We start from the raw sequence: 18993 nt of genomic DNA on the forward strand, positions 1-18993 counted from the left end.
CTCTGCCCACCCCTACCAATAGGGCACTGTAGTGAAGAACCTTGTCATACTGGTCTCCCCTGCACCCCCCCCTCCAAAAAACCAAAACAACACCATGGGCCAGCCATGAACAACACATTCGATTAAAATAAAAAAAAAAGAAAAAGGAAGAATACAATGATGTTTAGAAAATAGGAATTTTGTTTAGGGTTTTTTTTTTTTTTTTTTAAATATTTCATTGCGACAGCATGCTACGCCTTTCCCTCTCACCCCCTTTCAGGAGCAGCTCTACAATCATGATTGAAAGTACTGCTGTCTATTTTTTTTTTTTAAATTAAAAAAAGCCTCTTATTTTTGGTTGTGTTAGAGCTCCTCACAGCACTTCTACTGGAGGACCCCAAATTCCATTAGTCCAGAGGTTCTCTCTCGGTCTATTCAGCGAACCACTTTGTATGAGACATCTTCATTTACTTTACCTTCTTGTCCGTTCTGAAGATCGTCCCCACTCCCCCTCCCAAAAGTGCATGGACTGGGGCAGTTTGAGAACCACTCCATCAGCCCATAGACAACTCACGGCTGCTGCTGAGTGTTGAAAAGACAGATACAGGTTACACAGAGGAATTAATATATGGTTCAACCTACACCACTATCATTGTGGATCACATGGATTTCCATGCAATCACCCCAGCAATTTAGGCTGTGTGTGGGGATTTTTGGTGGGTGGGTAGAGGGAGCCAATAAGTAAACGCAACAGTCAATGGCCTGATACATCTTTAAGACCTGCACTGACAGTCGCTGGAGACGACACAGAGTGAAAGAAGTCTAGTGTCCTTCAATTTAGCTCACATATTTGGCATGAGTAGAAGTCTTCAAATCAGATTAGATATTCAGCACGGGTTTGTTCCTTGCTGAACCTCTAAGAAGTTCCACTACTTCCCACCACTTCCCCCTCAAAAACCTCCACATTCCTAAAGGATGATCCCTTCATCTCAATATGCGATACCTCCTGTATTCGTCAAACAATGGTGCTCAAGTCTATTCCACCTCCGCATCAGCAGCACTTAAGCTGAGACATAACCCTGTCGCCGCTGCCTAGCAATCCCATATATCTGATTGATGACTAACCAAGACAAAGCAGGAATGCACCTGGGACCTATTCTAGAATTCCAAAAGTCAGAGCTTGTCCAAAACACTAAACTGTTCAAGTTCTTGCCCTACAAAGGCATTCTTCTGATACAACAAAACTTGGAAAGTGGTTGTTTATTGGTATTTATAAATACAAAACACAAGGAAGAGACCATTTAAAAGAGATTCTTGACATAAAATGGACTCTGTCAAGTAGTTTGGGATGCCACACAAACTGTTACCCTGTTTAAGAAAACACTTTGGATTCTAAATTCTTAAATTCCGCCCCCAGCCCATCAATCCATTGCCAAGAAATTAAACAGCCCCTCTGTAGTTTGAGTTACAAACCCACCGTTTTTTTTTTTCCCTCTTGCCCCACCAGAAATTAACTGAAAGATTACTCCCAGAGCTGTGCTAACACTGACCACTTCTGGTTCCCAAATTGACATACATCTGACTTGCTCAGGAGGTCAATAAGTTGAAACATTGTAAACCCGTAGCCAGACTCCTTTGGACACACTGAAATCAAGGGAAAGTAGCAAGTTTGGCAAATGGAATTTGAGCTCTGCTGTTGAAGGGAAAGATTATCTCAGCTTCTAAAGAGGACTTAATGAATATAACAGATATAAAAATTAAAAATCTGTGGGGGAAACAACTGTCAGTATCCTTTTAAACAGTGCATACTGGGTTTCTTCTACAAGCCTTTCCAGCAGATTCACAACATCTTGCAGATTCACAAAAACATACTGATGGATTGGTGAAATGAATTGTAGATGAAGGAATATAGCTTATACAGTGCTAAAAAATGACCCTTTTAAACTGCCTGAATTACTCAGGTTGTGATGGGAGGCCGGGGAAGGTAACACAATGCCCTCCACATAAATGTGCAGGGAAATAAAACCCCTCAGAGCTCTGAAATCTAGTACTAGTACTTTAGAAAACCATCTCTTCTTCCCAGTCTCCTGTAATTCTTCTCCATAAAGGTGGAGTGCCTTTCCTCAGCCTCTGACATTATGATTAAGCATGCTCATTTCTCCGTATCTCAGTCAGTCGGGAACAATTCACATAACATGTGCTCTCTCTTCTATCCCAGAGTGCTGACAGCAGGAAAAAAGCAATTCCTTACACATGATCGCTCCTTCCAGGAACCTGCTATAGTCTGACCAAGTTCAGCCCCATTAAGCCCGCAATGCCAGCGTGTCTGTTAGCATCTTTCATGCTGGCCAATCTGGATTCCTGGTATCAAGGAATCAAATGATTACATGGAGGCTAGCTCAGGTTCTCTACATTCCCTTGAAGCAGCACGGTTAAGCTTGCCTGAATCACTCAAAACACAGCTGCTACATAGATCAACCATGTCAATGTGCTAGAACATACCCTTTTTGAAAGTTGGGAGGAACTGGAAGCATGGTATATCCTTGTGGCATAGAAGAAGCTCCCATTTCACTCAAATGGATGCTTCTCCAGGACAAGACACTTACCTGTGGAAAATGTAAACGTCAACAAAGTTGCTGAGAGTTCACAAATTCAATACACAACAATGTGGCAATAGTCAGTGATAGATTTTCAGGTCTTCTGTCCCTTCTGCTTCAAACAATGAATCATTCCTTGATGAGGGCAACAAGCAGCGATTCAATTCTGATTTTTTGGGGGGGGTGGGATTGTAGAATGTAGCTGTGTCCCCTATATTGTGAGCTATGTTCTCTTTGCTGGGGTAAAACTTGAAATGCAAAAGAGTTGAGACCCAAATATTGGTAAAAATGGGCAAATAAGCCCATGAGATCCTAGCCTGCCTCCACTCTCTCTTTTATTTAAGATCTTTCCATCAGACAGGCAGTTTCAGGCGCAGCCTTCTAATGGTAAAAAGTGTCTTATTTTTATTGATAAATAACTTATGTTCAATAATCTCAAAAATTACTAAAATTAGAAATCTGTAAAAAAATGAGCAGTTGGGTGGGGTAAAAACCTGAGCCCGACATTACAGATTTCAAGCTATATCACCACAACAATCTAGGAAGCCTCTGAGCTGAATGCTACGAAACACAGAAGAAACTGATGAACCTTCAATGTGAGCATGCTCAGTGCGTTAGCATGGAAACAAGGAAGTACCGAAGCACAGTAAATCATGTCTCACAATGGCTGCTGTTTTCATTCCCTTACCGAAGAACGGAAAACAAAACCTTTTTTTTTGGATGCAAGAATAAAGCATGTTCATTTCTCTCCCTCCCCCAGCTTTGAAGGATTTTGGTGCCGTTCCAACATTTAAAAAAAAAAAAAAAAGAAAAAGAAAAACCAGCAGCAGCCGTTTTGGGTTTGCACAACCCCCTCCCCGATAGTTTCTTTTGAGCATGCCCAGTAGGAATGGTTCAGAATTATATCAATCCACCTACAGCAAAAGACAACACAGATCCAGCTCCCATGTCACAGAGTTCATCAGTTGCTGGAACAGGTGGTGCGTGTGTACACGCGTGTGTACGGGTGGCTACAGGGGCCCGGTGCCCCAGCCCTTTTCACTGGCCCTTGCAAATGACACTGGGATCACTTTCGTTGAAGATACAGGTGTCCACTGTAATTCTAAAAGTGTAATTAAATACTCAGTTTGCAAGGATGACCAATTCCAATGTCATAGGATGATGCAACATCTGCAGAAACGCTGTCTGCTGCCCCCTACTGATGGAGGTGGAGTCACAGGAGCGAAGTAGGCATGGACTTTAATATTGGGTAAATGGGTCTGAAAAGATAAACACAGTATTTAAAGAAAGAATAGCTGTGGTAGTGCAATACACAGTCATACACAGGCGAGCAACTGAAAAGAGCGTGGGACATTGAAGGGCCTGCTATTTTTCTGAGTTTGGTCACCTAAATTAAAGCATCTTTCCTCTTTCAAAAAAATGTCAAGCCTTTTACAGATCTGAGTGGAGGGTTGGAATTTTATCTTCCTGGACCGTTACCAAGTTTTTTCTCATCTACAATTTCCCTTTCCTGCCTAGTGAGGGTGGCCTGGAAACCTCTCCTGCTCCAGCAGAGTTCACCAAACCACGTCCTCACCCAAAAAAATCCTTATTGGATGAGCTATGGCGAGGCAGTGAAGGCCTTAAATAATAGCTTTTGGCCCTTCTTTGGTCTAAGATGCTATTCTTTACTTATGCCAAGCTACTAATGTTAAATTATATCATGAAATAAACAGTCAAACTTTGCAAATTTGCATAGTGACTTGGACACATTGTAGATTACCGAATTATTTAAATTAGCCAGTAGGTTAAAAAACAAGTTGTAAAGGGTAAGGCATCAAGAGATGCTGTTATTTTTGTGTATTCCCCAATTGCAAGAGATTAGATTGAGTTATTTAGTAGCACACGGGGAAGAATCAATATGAAGTGCTCTGTCATATACTTGATCAGATTACTTAATATGAGCTATTGATCTAACACTAGCTCAAGTTATTTCTTTGCTGGGAAGTGAGGCGAGACTCCCAGGTTTTGAGGGACCATCATCAGGTTTGTGAAACTGTGAAGTGAGCATTAGCGAGCTGGCTTCTCCTGTACTCCTTTTTAGTTCTATTCATCTGGAACTGAAACCAGATCCTACACAGAAGGAAGGGAGCATTCCTTCCCCACCAGCTAGTGCTTACTGTCATCAGCCTTCTCTTGAATTAAACAGCTATCATTTTCACAGATGATGGCATTACCCTTGTAGCACTCTCAGGCATTTTAAGGACTTGGTATAGATTATAGTGAGTCTGGATCCTCACAACCACCCTCTCCCCATCCAGCCATTTAATAACATATAAGTAAAAGCCTTAGGTTTTTGTTTTTTTACCCTGAGTCTCTTGATTCCTGCCCGTGTGATCTGTTGACAGTCATAAAGTTCTATCCTCTCCAGGCTATGGCAGCTCTTCAGGTGTTCCAAGGAGGCATCTGTGATCAAAGGGCAGTTGTCCAGCTCGATCACTTCCAGTCGGTCATGTGCACAGGCTCCATTCCCCAAGTGACGAATCCCATCATCTGTGATCAACTCGCAGTGTGACAAACTCTGCAGCCAAATAGAGATGGTTAGTAGTCTCTGGAAACACTATAGTACAACCATCAAGAACACCAGGCTAGGACGCTTTCTGGAGAGATGACAGGATGAACGGAGATAAAGTCCTAGAAGAACAAAACACACCCCAGCAAATCTGCCATGTCAAAGTTCTGGGCAAGTCTGCAGTTGTCTCTCGACACTGGAGGGGGTTGTGAGCTGTGAACTCTGGGGATCTGAGTCCCTGTGCCTCTCTCTAATTAGCCATCTGTAGGCCACAGGGGAAGTTCATATCATGTAGAAGGGAGCCAGTCAAGTTATAGAATCATAGAAATGTTGGGATGGAAGGGACCTCAGTCCCCTGCACTGAGGCAGACCAAGAATACCTAGACCATCCCTGACATGCGTTTTTCCAGCCTATTCTTAAAAGCTTCCCATGACTGAGATTCCACAACTTCGCTTGGTAAGTTATTCCAGTGCTTAACTGTCCTTGAGTTAGAAAGTTATTCCTAGTATCTAACCTAAATCTCCTTTGCTCCATTACTTCTTGTCCTTCCTTCAGCGGACATGGAGAAGGACATGGAGAACAACTGATCGCTATCCTCTTTACAACCTCTCCTTAACATATTTGAAAACTTATCAGGTGTTTCTCCCCCTCCCTCATCTCTAAAGATGCCAAGGGGTTGTTGTTTTTTTAAGCCTTTCTTCATAGGTCAGCTTTTCTAAACTTCTGATCATTTTGTTGTCCTCCTCTGGACTCTCCAATTTGTCCACATCTTTCTCAAAGTTTGGTGCTCAAATCGGGACATACAACTGAGTCCTCACCAGGGCAGAGCAGGGTGGAAAAAATTACCTCCCTTGTCTTACATACAACACGCCTGTTAATACACTCCAGAATGAAATCATGGGAGATGGAAGAGTCTCAAATAGATGGAAGAGCAGCCATGTGATTTCAAAAGACGACAAGACAATTATAAAGTTTACCTGCTCTTAAATACTACGGTATTATACAGTACCCCAGTCACAGTGATAATATTCTTTTGAGCTGTAGGTACTCAAACTGTAAGGAGGACAGACTTTCCCATCATTTGTGGGCTGCCCCTATTTTTAAATATTCTTGTATGTGAAACTAAAATGTGCAGGGAGCTGGGAGACTTCATCATTCCACTATTGTGAGTGATGTCAGTCCATCACCAGAGCATCTGCATAGTTCATAAAAAGAAAAGGAGGACCTGTGGCACCTTAGAGACTAACAAATTTATTAGAGCATAAGCTTTCGTGAGCTACAGCTCACTTCATCGGATGCATTTGGTGGAAAAAACAGAGGAGAGATTTATATACACACACACAGAGAACATGAAACAATGGGTTTATCATACACGCTGTAAGGAGAGTGCTCACTTAAGATAAGCCATCACCAGCAGCGGGGGGGGGGGGGGGGGGGGGGGGGGGGGGAAGGAGGAAAACCTTTCATGGTGACAAGCAAGGTAGGCTAATTCCAGCAGTTAACAAGAATATCAGAGGAACAGTGGGGGGTGGGGTGGGGGGGGAGAAATACCATGGGGAAATAGTTTTACTTTGTGTAATGACTCATCCATTCCCAGTCTCTATTCAAGCCTAAGTTAATTGTATCCAGTTTGCAAATTAATTCCAATTCAGCAGTCTCTCGTTGGAGTCTGTTTTTGAAGCTTTTTTGTTGAAGGACAGCCACTCTTAGGTCTGTAATCGAGTGACCAGAGAGATTGAAGTGTTCTCCAACTGGTTTTTGAATGTTATAATTCTTGACGTCTGATTTGTGTCCATTCATTCTTTTACGTAGAGACTGTCCAGTTTGGCCAATGTACATGGCAGAGGGGCATTGCTGGCACATGATGGCATATATCACATTGGTAGATGCACAGGTGAACGAGCCTCTGATAGTGTGGCTGATGTGATTAGGCCCTATGATGGTATCCCCTGAATAGATATGTGGACAGAGTTGGCAACGGGCTTTGTTGCAAGGATAGGTTCCTGGGTTAGTGGTTCTGTTGTGTGGTGTGTGGTTGCTGGTGAGTGTATGCTTCAGATTGGGGGGCTGTCTGTAAGCAAGGACTGGCCTGTCTCCCAAGATCTGTGAGAGTGATGGGTCGTCCTTCAGGATAGGTTGTAGATCCTTGATGATGCGTTGGAGAGGTTTTAGTTGGGGGCTGAAGGTGATGGCTAGTGGCGTTCTGTTACTTTCTTTGTTGGGCCTGTCCTGTAGTAGGTGACTTCTGGGTACTCTTCTGGCTCTGTCAATCTGTTTCTTCACTTCAACAGGTGGGTATTGTAGTTGTAGGAATGCATGATAGAGATCTTGTAGCTGTTTGTCTCTGTCTGAGGGGTTGGAGCAAATGCGGTTATATAGTAGCGCTTGGCTGTAGACAATAGATCAAGTGGTATGATCTGGATGAAAGCTAGAGGCATGTAGGTAGGAATAGCGGTCAGTAGGTTTCCGATATAGGGTGGTGTTTATGTGACCATCGCTTATTAGCACTGTAGTGTCCAGGAAGTGGTTCTCTTGTGTGGACCGGTCCAGGCTAAGGTTGATGGTGGGATGGAAATTGTTGAAATCATGGTGGAATTCCTCAAGAGCTTCTTTTCCATGGGTCCAGATGATGAAGATGTCATCAATGTAGCGCAAGTAGAGTAGGGGCATTAGGGGACGAGAGCTGAGGAAGCATTGTTCTAAGTCAGCCATAAAAATGTTGGCATACTGTGGGGCCATGCGGGTACCCATCGCAGTGCCGCTGATTTGAAGGTATACATTGTCACCAAATGTGAAATAGCTATGGGTGAGGACAAAGTCACAAAGTTCAGCCACCAGGTTAGCCGTGACAGTATCGGGGATACTGTTCCTGACGGCTTGTAGTCCATCTTTGTGTGGAATGTTGGTGTAGAGGGCTTCTACATCCATAGTGGCTAGGATGGTGTTTTTAGGAAGATCACCAATGGACTGTAGTTTCCTCAGGAAGTCAGTGGTGTCTCGAAGATAGCTGGGAGTGCTGGTAACGAAGGGCCTGAGGAGGGAGTCTACATAGCCAGACAATTCATGTATCATTTAGTTTGCAGAGGAACTAGGAACAAGAGCTGGTGCACAGATTGCTGTGGAGGAGAATGCACTGGGTGAGTGCTCCAGAGACAGAAACTTTGCAGCTAAGACAACGAAGCACTGTGCAGACAGAGAAAAACCCAAGGTTATAGGAGTTTCCTGCTCAAAGGCTGCAAGGAAGCACAGAGGCATGCCTGAACACTTCAGATCTAAAATGTCGTCAGTGATGGAACTGCCATTTTAAGGCACAGGGCAAGTGGAGTGGAAGCTGTTTTAGTGATAGCTCCCTTCCCTAGTGGCCTTTGCTGTCCCTCCCCTCCCATAGAAGGAACATGCTGTCTAGAAGTGAGAAAATTTGCTTTGTAGTCCCCTCTCTTCAGGTTGAAGCAGACACTCCCACTGAATATGAAGTCTAACTCGCTAGGGATTACTCCAGGACATTGAGGCTTGTCAAAACTGGATTCAATAGGTTACAGGCCAGAAGCATTCATGCTCCAAATGAGTGAAGAGAACTCATTTAAACTCCTCCATCCCTACCCCAGTTCTTTTTATTTAGGGCCATCACTTATGCCCTTTAGTCTATGAATACATCCTTGTAGGACTGTAGCCAAGGCTGTTAAATGCTAACCCACAAGTCAAAACTTCCTGTATGAGAGCAATAATGCACATTTCACACATGGAGTAAGATTCAGATTCAGAAGTGATGAGTGCTATTAAACTGTCTTTCAGCAACAACAGCTTCTGAAGTATAGTATGAAGAAAGGAAACAAGGGTGGTTGCAGCTTTCCATCTCAAGTACTTATCTGGCCCCCATCACTGCAGTATTTGAACTGCCTCAAAATCTTCATATATTGCTCTTCATAGAGCCTGCATGAGGCAGGGTAGTGCTGCTACTCCCATTGTACAGATAGAGAATGGAGAGACAGAGAGGATAAGTGACTTGCTCAAGGTTACACAGAAAGTCTGTGGTGGAGCAGGGACTTGAACTGAGCTCTTCCAAACCTCGGGCTCATCTCTGTTCTCCCTCCCAGGACAGACTGATAACCCAGCCCCTGAACGAATTATATAGACTTCTACGATCTAGTGTTGTAACTAAAGCAATTAAACCATGTGCCAGGATAATTACTTTCCAAATTATATAAAGTCTGAACAGATTAACGCACTCATAGATCAAAAGTATTGCTTTAAAAACACAAATAAAAATCCAAACGACATATATATTACTATTAATATTTCTGTGGGGAAGTTGGTAAAACCTCTCAACTTAATCCAGGACCACGCCCTATTGCTTTCAGGCCACAAAGTACGAAATCACTGAAACAGCTTTTAAAATAGCAGACAACTGCAATGCAGTAATGAGACGGGGAAGAATTTCTTTTTGGATCATACAATGTGTGATCAGAGCTGTGGAACCAGAATGGAGCTGTAAACTCACAGAATGGAAGAGAGGATAAAATGCCACTGGAAAAGGAAAGGTGTCTGAAGGGTTTTGGCAGGGAAACAAAACATGAAAGCTAATTACAACAGTGCACTTTGATATCCATAGGACTGACTCAGCTGGGACTGCATTCTAGTCTCCACAGGTCACAGTTCCATATTCAAGACAAAAAGGGGCTGCAGACTACTCCATGTTATACAAACTACATACAACCATCACATGCCTGGCAGATTGCAGAGGCAATCTTCAATTGGGCAAAATCTGGAGGCTCCCATTTTATAAAGTGAGAACACAAAAAACTGTTGCCCAAACACTTACCAACACCTGAAGCCGCGGACAGTGTATGGAAAGCTGGATTAATGTACTGTCTGTTATCTGGAAGAGAGACAAAGCCCTTTAAGGCTGAAATCTTTGTACAGCAATTTCTTCCCAACCAAAACTTGACCCCAAGTTAGTATCTTAAATATTCACCATTTTTCTCCCGCATTGGAAACAGCAATCACTATCTCAAACATTTCCAGAACTGGTCTGTATCTGGACCACAAAGTACTCCTTTTCTTATTTCAGCCAAAGGTTCCTATTCATTCTTTAGAAGGGGATTGGAAAGGATTTTTAAGAAGTTGGGTCTGTGTTTTTTGTTTCCTTATGATGGGTAGTTTAAAAGGGTTTTTTAAAGTTTTTCTTCTTTTTCCATTTGAAAGATAAGGAATGTCTGGTCTTCCCAGGTTTTGCTGGAGTGAGCAGAACACTTACAGATACAGTTCTCCAAAATGTTCATTTATCACTGAAGTTAAACAGGCATTAACAGCCTGCTAAAAAACCCCTTCTGCTCTAAACTGCTCAGATTTCGGTCTCCAGCTCCTGAAGTGTCCTCACTTCACTCTTTTTCAGTCCTTAGAGTATGTCTACACTGCAATAAAAGATCTGTAAGCACAGCCACAGCTGGCCTGGGTCAACTGACTGGGTCTTGCAGGGCTAAAAATTATAGTGTGGATGTTTGGGCTTGGGCTGGACTCCGGGCTCTGAATGTTTCCCCCCTAGGGGGTCTCAGAACTTGGGGGCCAGCCCAAGCCTGAGCATCTACATTGCAATTTTTAGCCCTGTAAGCCTGAGTCAATTGACCTGAGTCTCAGTGCCCCAGGTTTTTTACTGCAATGTAGACGTATCCTTCCAGGCTAAACAAGACATGAAGTTCTAATCTAAGAAACATGCAACCTGACTTCCCTTGCCCTTTAAAAAAAAAAGGAAACACACAACACAGCACAACTTTTCAGGTTGTCTTTGTACAAAGCAGCGAGACTGGACACAGCTTTAAATCACTTCCTGTCTGGACTACTTTAATTTCCTTTTTGGTGGCTTTCCTAAATCCCTAGTCTAGAACTGTCAGGCAGTGCAGAATGCTGGGGCCAGTCTGTTTTCTCACCGCAGGAGGTAAAAACCTATTACCTTCATGGTCTTCCTATCCATTTCTAATTGAAAACTGCTCTGCCCTTATGGTATTCAGTCTCTTCAAGGGCTTCCTTATTTCATACCCACGTAACACAATATTTCACTTTACTTTTAAATCTTACCTTAATCTTTTCACTCTTATGACATATTTGCTAAAGGACAGTGTTCAGTCACATATGAAGGGCATTCTAAAAAAACCCATTGAATGAGTCTGTGGCACCGAGTTATTAGGAAAGTCAGATAACAGACTCAAAGGCTGGTGAAGAATTATAGCCCACTGACTTACTGGGAGATTTTTGGTTGGAGGGCACCTCATCTTTATTTCTAGTTATTTCCCTCCACCTTCATATACAAGGTCACAGTTGTTAAACACTTCAGCTGCAGTAACATTTAATATTTGGCGATTACCTTTACTGATCTCTATCAGTTTATGTACCAGAGACCTTTCAATTTACTGGCAGCAAAGATCTCACCCTGGGGCTTGTAGTTACTGCAGTTGCCAGGTTTTTCAAAGATGCCTAGATTTGCAGAACTATACATGGTCTTTAGTAGATAAACACACAGTCTAGATTTGATGGGATCTTTAGATTTTAAGATTTTCAATATTCTTTCAATACAATTCTCTGTTGAAAACTGGAATAAAGGTGATCAAACATATACAAGTAATTCATCTTGTCCAAACTTATCTCCTTTTCTTGATCAGGATTCTGGAACAAGTTGTTTTCATTTTAAAAAATGAATTTGGGATTCTGTGCTCTGATCCTTTAGGTGTTGTTATTAAAACCTAGGCACATTTGTCACAGACCATGTTTCCGCACTGCTGTGACTTCCTACATGAAACCACCATAGTCAGAAGGCTGGGCTCTTACCTGAACACACTCTTCCAGGTCCATTTTCTCAAGCTCATGACAGTTCTATATAGTGCAGGCAGGAAATAAAAGCACACAAGCAAATTAGACACACCTAGTCAGTACTTGTAAAATTATTGGATCCCTCCTTTCTCAACAAAAATGAAGTGTGTTTGAAAAGAAAGTCTTCTTTCCGAAGCTGGTCATGACTACAGGAGGACAATGCTACTAAAAACAAGCATAATACTGAATATCTATCAAGCCTGCTCATTTAAAGACATTTATAAAATATCTACTAATTTGTTTATCTTTTTTTTAAAATGTACAGAAAGGAAAAGGGGGTTAACTCAGTGTTATTCATATGGAGTACAGGTTGACCTGTCTGATGCATGAAATTGTACAGGGATTTGTATCCTGCTAAAAGTTGTTAATTTCATTGACTTTAGATGCATATTACATTCAACTGGGAGTTGGGTGGCTAAATAAAATGTTGAAAATTTAAGGAACAATGAAGAGATCTACTTAGCCCTCTCATTTCCACGCAATTTTTACACCAAAAAGAGATGTTTTAGAAAATATAATTTCATGGGAGACGGCTACTGTTATTCTGAGCTCCCAGGAAACAGAGATGCACCATGTACAAAGTGGAATGCAACACTTACCTTAGCCAGAGTGGTAAAGCCCACATCCGTTAGCTGTGAACACCTTGCAACTTCTAATATTCTGTACAGAAAGAATTAAGAACGTACTAACCATGGGGTAATCATTTTGCTTTACAGAGTCCTGTTTTATTGGGAGCAGATTAAGGACAGACTAAGTCAAGGCAGTACTCTGAGAGGATTATTTCCATGGAGTATTATACTCAAGCACATTTGAATGGAGGTCCCCCTCCACTCCATTTGATAATCTCACCACAAGGTATTGTATTACATGGCATAGTATTTCATGATGATGCTCAGGTCATGTTAGAATAAGTACTTAATGCCATAACATATGGATTTAAAGTTTTCTAGATAGCAAATTGCTCATTCCCAGTTCAGATGACTGCCGAAAATTCTTTGCTTCGTCTACTGCAGTTTCATGGTGCCTCCCCCTTTTCCCTCATGTTTTATAATGTTTTACTCCTCAATGCTATAATGCTGCAGGGGAGAGCATTATTTCCATTTCTAAAAATTTAAGATCAGGACTTCCCTTAAATGGGAGAAACACTTAGGTTTATTTCAGAGTAGCATGGCATTTTATGCAGTTGATCTGCAGGCAGAGTTGAACATAAATATGAGATCCAATTGGAATCACAGCATCTTTATCTTCCTCTTTCAAAGTTAGAACTGCATATCTATGAAAACTGAAACACGTAGCCATAATCTTTTACTTTATTTTTGAGATTATTGTAGAAATTCCATTTCTATTCAAAGCAGGGCACACGGCTGTAACAGATGCCAGATAATACTACTATTTTCTTTTCTCTATCATATTTTCCTAATTATGCTGTAAAATCTTTAAAGAGATGGCACCTTAAGCCCACTCTCTGTCTGAAATAGTGAAAATTAACAAAAACCCCCACTATCTTTTGCTTCACCTGCTCCAAAACTATCCTCAACACGCATTAATAACTAGGTATTGAGGCAGGGAATAATGCAGTTTAAACCTCGTTTCCAGTTCTTAACACAAAAAAGCTGTGGACTAATTTCAGTTGTTTTAACCAAAAGTAAGGTAATACACTGACAGAAAAAAGAAATGGTCACTAATTCTATATAAGCTCATCGGAGTGGCACAGAACACTGCTGCACCAACATATCTTGTAGAATTATATTCTGTGGAATCAGAAGTTAGGACATAATAACTCATTGTTATCCTCTTCTCACTGGACAGCTGGAAATAACTTCAGCAGTAAACAAGTGGACTTCCAGATTGGACTAGAAGTCCTGATCTTTAGAATAAAAAATTCAAGGAGTTCCATTACCAGGTCACCTACATCTTTACTCAATCTGCACTGTGCGAGTCCAGACTGAAAACTCACCTAAGCCGTGGGCAGTTTTGTCCCAGGGCATTCAAGATGGCATCTGTAATGTTAGAGCAGCCTGAGGCACACAAGGATTGCAATTTATGGCATCCTCTGCATATTGTTATGAGACCATCATCTGTGATTTGCTACAAGAAAAAAAACATCAGAACCATTAGTAGCGATGACTGAGATCCAATGCATCGCCCAATTCTACATTTTGAGACAAGTAAGAAGGTATTCAGAGTGATGAAGGAAAAGTTATGCTTATCAGCCAAGAAATGTGTTCAAATACTTTTACGTGATAGCTGAAACAGCACAAGGCACTCTGATATGGCTTATAAATAGTCTGCAGCTGATTCCACAGGCATGCAAATATTTTACAGGATGGCACTACAGAATCTGATGCTTTACACCACAGCACTCTCAACTTCCTCAGCAATGCCGACAAAGTAATTCTGGATGAAAGATTAATTAGGGAAGTCTGTTAGAAGTCACAACATCACCACAATTTAGTTTTACAAACAACTTTTTAAAACTATCTACTGCCTTGGTGCCCAAGAGTTAAATGCCAAGAAACAGGTCTGAATGCTTGTCAAATTCAGCACTCATGTAACTTCATTGAGGTCAATGGAGCTGCATTCCCTTTGGCCAGGGATACATTTGGACCTCGGTCTAAATCCAGGAACCAGTTTGGGATGGCAACATTTGAGGCAGAATCTGTCAGGAGAGTGACATGCTCGTCGACAGTAGCAACATTAACAAAGTTCTGGAGCTCAGTTTAGCCCTGCCAGCTAGAGGACAGAGTATGATGGCAAGACCAAGGAATACAGTGGGAGGAGATAAAGAAAGGAGGAGACGAGATGAGTCAGTATAAAGACATGGGAACAACCTGGGCCTCACTGGATTTTGTGACCTGGCTAAAGTTAATTTCCCACGTGGAAAGCACCAGCTTGGCAATTGGCAGTAGCTCTTTTGGACCAACTGCTGAAGTGAGCAAAAAGGGAGGGGAACCCCTCTACAAGAGTTAAATTAAAGGTGAGTGAGAACCTTATTTAGTTTTCCTTTCACCTCCTTCTAAAAGTTGCATCTTCCAGATCCCAGGTACCCAATGTCAATAGTGAAAAGTTATTGTTGACACCATCCTCATGCCAATCATGTATACATCTCCCTTCAGAGTGTAACCACTCCTCTTTAAAACACACTATTGAGTGAGGCACAGATCTACAAATCTCCAAGCCCCTTCCAACTTTGGGGACAATTTATTAATGCTGCCATGTCAGAAGAGCTGGATGATGTACACAAAGAACCCTTCCCAGTTCCTTTTTTGGCTTAAAAGTACATTTTTGGCACTGTTAATAGTTGGTTCAGTATCTTTTTGTAGAGGGCAAATATGCTGCTTGATTCAGTTTTAAAGGCTACTGTAAAAGTTTGGATGCAAACAAACTTACATTCCAGCCCAAAGGAAAGAATTTTTCCAGCTAGCCCTGCAAATGTGCTTAAAAGCCCCGGGCAGGGTAAAGAGACACAAATGGAAGCTAACAAGGCTATTTTGGAGGCGTGTATGACTCTACCAAATGCTACCACAAGAAAAAAAAAAAGCCAAAAAATATTTTTACACATTTATTTTTAGAACTTGCCAAAGTACAATTTTCCAGTCTGGAAAAATGATGGTGTTCAAGGGTGGAGTACGTCTTATTCAATCCTGTTTAGTGATGCTCTTTATAGCTACATTGCATGTAATATAAGAATCACAGGAAAGATTACTTACTAAGCAGGTTTGCAGGTTTAAAGTCATTAGTTCAGGACAGTGTGCTCCAATGTATTTGAGAGCTTCATCCTCAAGCTGAAAAAAAAAATGTATAGACTGAAACAATGTGTTACATTCAAAGTAGACTCTACATGAAAATATGAGTTATCACTCTCTGAATTGTCACTGGGGGGAAAGTTCTCAAAATGTGTATAATGGCAATAAGCAAGCATTATACAGTCTATCTTCCGCTGTCTCTGAGATTGAGAATCTACAGATTTGCAAGGTTAGTTTATTGTAGGGCTGTCAAACGATAAAAAAAATTAATCCTGATTAATCACGCTGTTCAACAATAATAGAACACCATTTAAATATTTTTGGATTTTTTTTACATTTTCAAATATATTGATTTCAATTACAACACAGAATACAAAGTGTACAGTGCTCACTTGATTTTTGATTATAAATAGTTGCACTGTAAAAAACAAAAGAAATAGTATTTCAATTCACCTAAGTACTGTACTGCAATCTCTTTATCATGAAAGTGCAACTTACAAATGTAGAATTTGTTGTTACATAACTGCACTCAAAAACAGAACATTGTAAAACTTTAGAGCCTGCAAATCCACTCAGTCCTACTTCTTGTTAAGCCAATAGCTCAGACAAACAAGGATGTTTACAAATGCAGGAGATAATGCTGCTGGCTTCTTGTTTACAACGTCACCTGAAAGTGAGAACAGGCATTTGCATGGCATTGTTACAGCCGGCTTTGCAAGATATTTACATGCCAGATGCGCTAAAGAGTCATATGTTCCTTCATGCTTCAACCATCATTCCAGAGAACATGCATCCAAGCTGATGACGGGATCTGCTCGATAACAATCCAAAGTAGTGCGGAAGGACATACGTTCATTTTCATCATCTGAGAGAGATGCCACGAGCAGAAGGTTGATTTTCCTTTTTGGTAGTTTGGGTTTTGTAGTTTCTGCATGGGAGTGTTGCTCTGAAAGCATGCTCCACACCTCATCCCTCTCAGATTTTGGAAGGCACTTCAGATTCTTAAATCTTGGGTTGAGTGCTGTAGCTATCTTTAGAAATCTCACATTGGTATCTTCTTTGGGTTTTCTCAAATCTGCAGTGAAAAAGGTTCTTAAAATAAGCAACATGTTCTGAGTCATCATCCAAGACGGCTATAACATGAAATATATGGCAGAATGCTGGTAAAACAGAACAGGAGACATACAGTTCTCCCCCATGGAGCTCAATCACAAATTTAATCAACGCATTATTTTTTTAACGAGCATCATCAGCATGGAAGCATGTCCTCTGGAACGGTGGGCAAAGCATAAAGGGGCATACAAATGTTTAGCATATCGGGCACGTAAATACCTTCCAATGCCAGCTACAAAAGTGCCATGTGAACGCTTGTTCTCACTTTCAGGTGACACTGTAAACAAGAAGTGGGCAGCATTATCTCCTGTAAATGTAAACAAACTTGTCTGAGAAACTGGCTAAAAAAAGAAGTAGGACTGAGTGGACTTGTAGGACCTGAAGTTTTACATTGTTCTGTTTTTAAGTGCAGTTATGTAACAAAAAAAAAAAAATCTACATTTGTAAGTTGCACTTTCACGATAAAGATTGCATTACAGTACTTAGGTGAATTGAAATATTATTTCTTTTATCATTTTTACAGTGCAACTATTTGTAATCAAAAATAAATATGAAATGAGCACTGTATACTTTGTATTCTATATTGTAATTGAAATCAATTATTTGAAAATGTAGAAAAACATTCAAAAATATTTAATAAATTTCAATTGGTATTCTATTGTTTGGCAGTGCGATTAATACTGCGATTAATCGACAGCCCTAATTTACTGATTTCAATAAATTATGCTCAGGTCAGAAATACATGATTAACAGAGAATAGGAACTGAAATTACTATCTTTTAATTTTGATAAATTTTGTTTCTAATAAATTAATGCTTCATAGGCCTCCTCTATATCACCATTTTCCTTCCTCTATATCACTTTGGCTGCTAACAAAAAGCCATTGTCAGCCTTACATCCATGAGAACAGATGGCAAATAATTGATAACAAGGATGTATTCCCATCAATATTTCACTGGAGTCCATAAATAACCAGAAGTTCGAGCTGTTTTTCAGTGATCTAAATTCTGAAAATAGGCTTAGATTGTTAAACCTCTTACCAGTCATGTATACGTCTCCTAGGCTATTAAAAACCACAGTAACATAAGCTTAGGAAACTACTGGCAATGGTCCTAATATTTGGGCTTGTTTTGCACATAGTGATATATGTACTATTGCTTTGCTTAACATACTAAAAAATTATCGCTTTCTACATCCATGTACAGTGGGACTAATCTTTGGGAAAGTAAATGTTATTGACGTTTACATGTCAACAGCAGGTAAAATACTGATTCCATTTCAGAGAAAAAAGGAACTAAAACCAAAATCCCAAACCTCCCACATCACAATTTCAAGATTTGGGCAAAAGTGAACCAAGTACATCCAAGAAGATGGCTTACAAATTTAATCCTTAGGTTTTAATTATGTAGATTTCCTGGAACTACAGGTTGGAAATACAGCAGGGACAACTCAGCACTTCATGTTCCCAAGACAGAAACACTGAGTTATGTAGTTTACTGCATGTTGCTCTTTCAGTCTTTCCTGCCTGATCTGCATGTGCATTGAAGATCCCATGGCTACTTATTTTTTAAAAAAAATGAGTAAGGGGATTTGTTCCCATGTTCTTGGGTAAAATTTCTCTTGCCTTCACTGTTCTTCAGCAAGCTGGGTGCCAGTTTTCTGCCAAACTACAATTCTTTCAGCCCAGAATTGGTAGCTGAAGTAATTCCTATACTTACAAACAGTTGGGATTCTTATGTTCTTGGGATAAAATATTGTATCAGGTTCTACAGTGTCATTCTGATTTAGCCAGGAGCATGTCTGTCTGCACAACAAATCATATATTCAAGTACTACATTGGAACTTGGTTCATATCTAACGCTACAACCAAGAATACTAGAGAAGGTACTACATTGTCTGAAGCATTGTCATCTTTTGGATGACATTAAAATGGGGTCCCTTGGCTTGTTTCTGGCTAGCAAGCGTTAGGACCTGTAACCTGGGTACGAACCCCTCTCTCACTAAAAGAGATTCTAATACTCAAGGCAGATATCAGCTATTGCAACTGTAACATCTGCCTAAATAAAGTCACAGTACTATCCATATTTAAGTTCTTAAATACCTAGAATATGAAAAGAGTTACGCAAATTTCGTTCTAGTTTGAAA

The 18993-nt window shown here is 40.7% G+C and overlaps 1 protein-coding gene across 8 annotated transcripts in view; it reads right to left on the reverse strand.

Annotated features, from left to right (window-relative positions):
* Positions 1-1470: 1470 nt before the first annotated feature.
* Positions 1471-18993, reverse strand: part of FBXL20 (F-box and leucine rich repeat protein 20) — a 69503-nt gene continuing 51980 nt past the window's right edge. For all 8 annotated transcript variants that reach the window (XM_038385519.2, XM_038385517.2, XM_038385518.2 and 5 more), the window contains 7 exons: positions 15700-15774; positions 13947-14077; positions 12589-12649; positions 11948-11992; positions 9948-10004; positions 4924-5136; positions 1471-3835 (listed from right to left, as the gene is read on the reverse strand). In XM_038385519.2, the coding sequence (XP_038241447.1) occupies positions 3728-3835; positions 4924-5136; positions 9948-10004; positions 11948-11992; positions 12589-12649; positions 13947-14077; positions 15700-15774 (690 nt within the window). In that variant the 3' untranslated portion in view covers positions 1471-3727. The remainder of the gene's footprint in view (positions 3836-4923; positions 5137-9947; positions 10005-11947; positions 11993-12588; positions 12650-13946; positions 14078-15699; positions 15775-18993) is intronic.

This window comes from Dermochelys coriacea, chromosome 27, assembly GCF_009764565.3.
Source record: "Dermochelys coriacea isolate rDerCor1 chromosome 27, rDerCor1.pri.v4, whole genome shotgun sequence".
In the NCBI taxonomy this organism is placed as follows: domain Eukaryota; kingdom Metazoa; phylum Chordata; order Testudines; family Dermochelyidae; genus Dermochelys; species Dermochelys coriacea.